Source organism: Octopus bimaculoides, chromosome 6 (genome assembly GCF_001194135.2).
Source record: "Octopus bimaculoides isolate UCB-OBI-ISO-001 chromosome 6, ASM119413v2, whole genome shotgun sequence".
Lineage (NCBI taxonomy): Eukaryota > Metazoa > Mollusca > Cephalopoda > Octopoda > Octopodidae > Octopus > Octopus bimaculoides.
In genome coordinates this window covers 94879737-94880577 of record NC_068986.1, presented here as the reverse complement: position 1 = coordinate 94880577, position 841 = coordinate 94879737, and the positions used below count along the sequence as shown (strand labels likewise).

Below are 841 nucleotides of genomic sequence, written 5' to 3'. Positions count from 1 at the left end.
TATTATATAAAATATAAAATTCGTGGGTAAGGCTGAGTTTATTTCGCATTTTTCCGGCCATACCCACGAATTTTATATTTTATATAATCTATCTATCTATCTATCTATCTATCTATCTATCTATCTATCTATTTATTCGTGTTTGCTCTTGTCTTTTCCTTCCAGACAGTTATATTACGTTACAAGCGGACAGTTTCGGCGGATATTTCAACAAAATACACAAGACCGATGTTGTTCTGTACTCTCAGAGCCCAGTGTACAACGAGAGCTTCGAAATATCTCTGTGCTGTTCAGAGAATATGAAAGTTGCTCTTTACACTCGCCCAACAACTTCTGCCGATGCTGATTTCACCTTAACGTTGGTCGGTGTACTTAACGTAAATATGAAACTTGCTTTTTTTGTTATTGCTATCATGTCACCAATCTCACCACACATTCTGCATTTGTCTCTCCCGGTAGTGGCTGTCGATTCTGCACCTCACATAGCCGTTAATGCTTGTTTTTGTGCATGCATATAAGTGATTCTGTATCTGTCTTGGGATTCGTATTTCTTGCAAAGTGACCGTACATTTTTTTCTCCTATCATGCTGTTTCAATTTTTGTGTTCTTTTTCTCTGTAAGTGTTTTTTATTATTATTATTATTATTATTATTATTATTATTATTATTATTATTATTATTATTATTATTATTATTAGTAGTAGTAGTAGTAAGGCGAAGAGCTGGCAGAACTGTTAACATGCCAGGCAAAATGATTAACTGCGTTTCATCCCTCTTTACTCCACTTTAATAATAATAATAATAATAATAATAATAATAATAATAATAATAATAATAATAAT

The 841-nt window shown here is 32.2% G+C and overlaps 1 protein-coding gene across 1 annotated transcript in view; it reads left to right on the top strand.

Moving 5' to 3' along the window:
• LOC106877771 (breakpoint cluster region protein) overlaps positions 1-841 on the top strand; it is a 29093-nt gene that overhangs the window by 8307 nt on the left and 19945 nt on the right. The window contains exon 6 of the mRNA XM_052968495.1: positions 166-377. Coding sequence (XP_052824455.1) covers positions 166-377 — 212 coding nt within the window. The remainder of the gene's footprint in view (positions 1-165; positions 378-841) is intronic.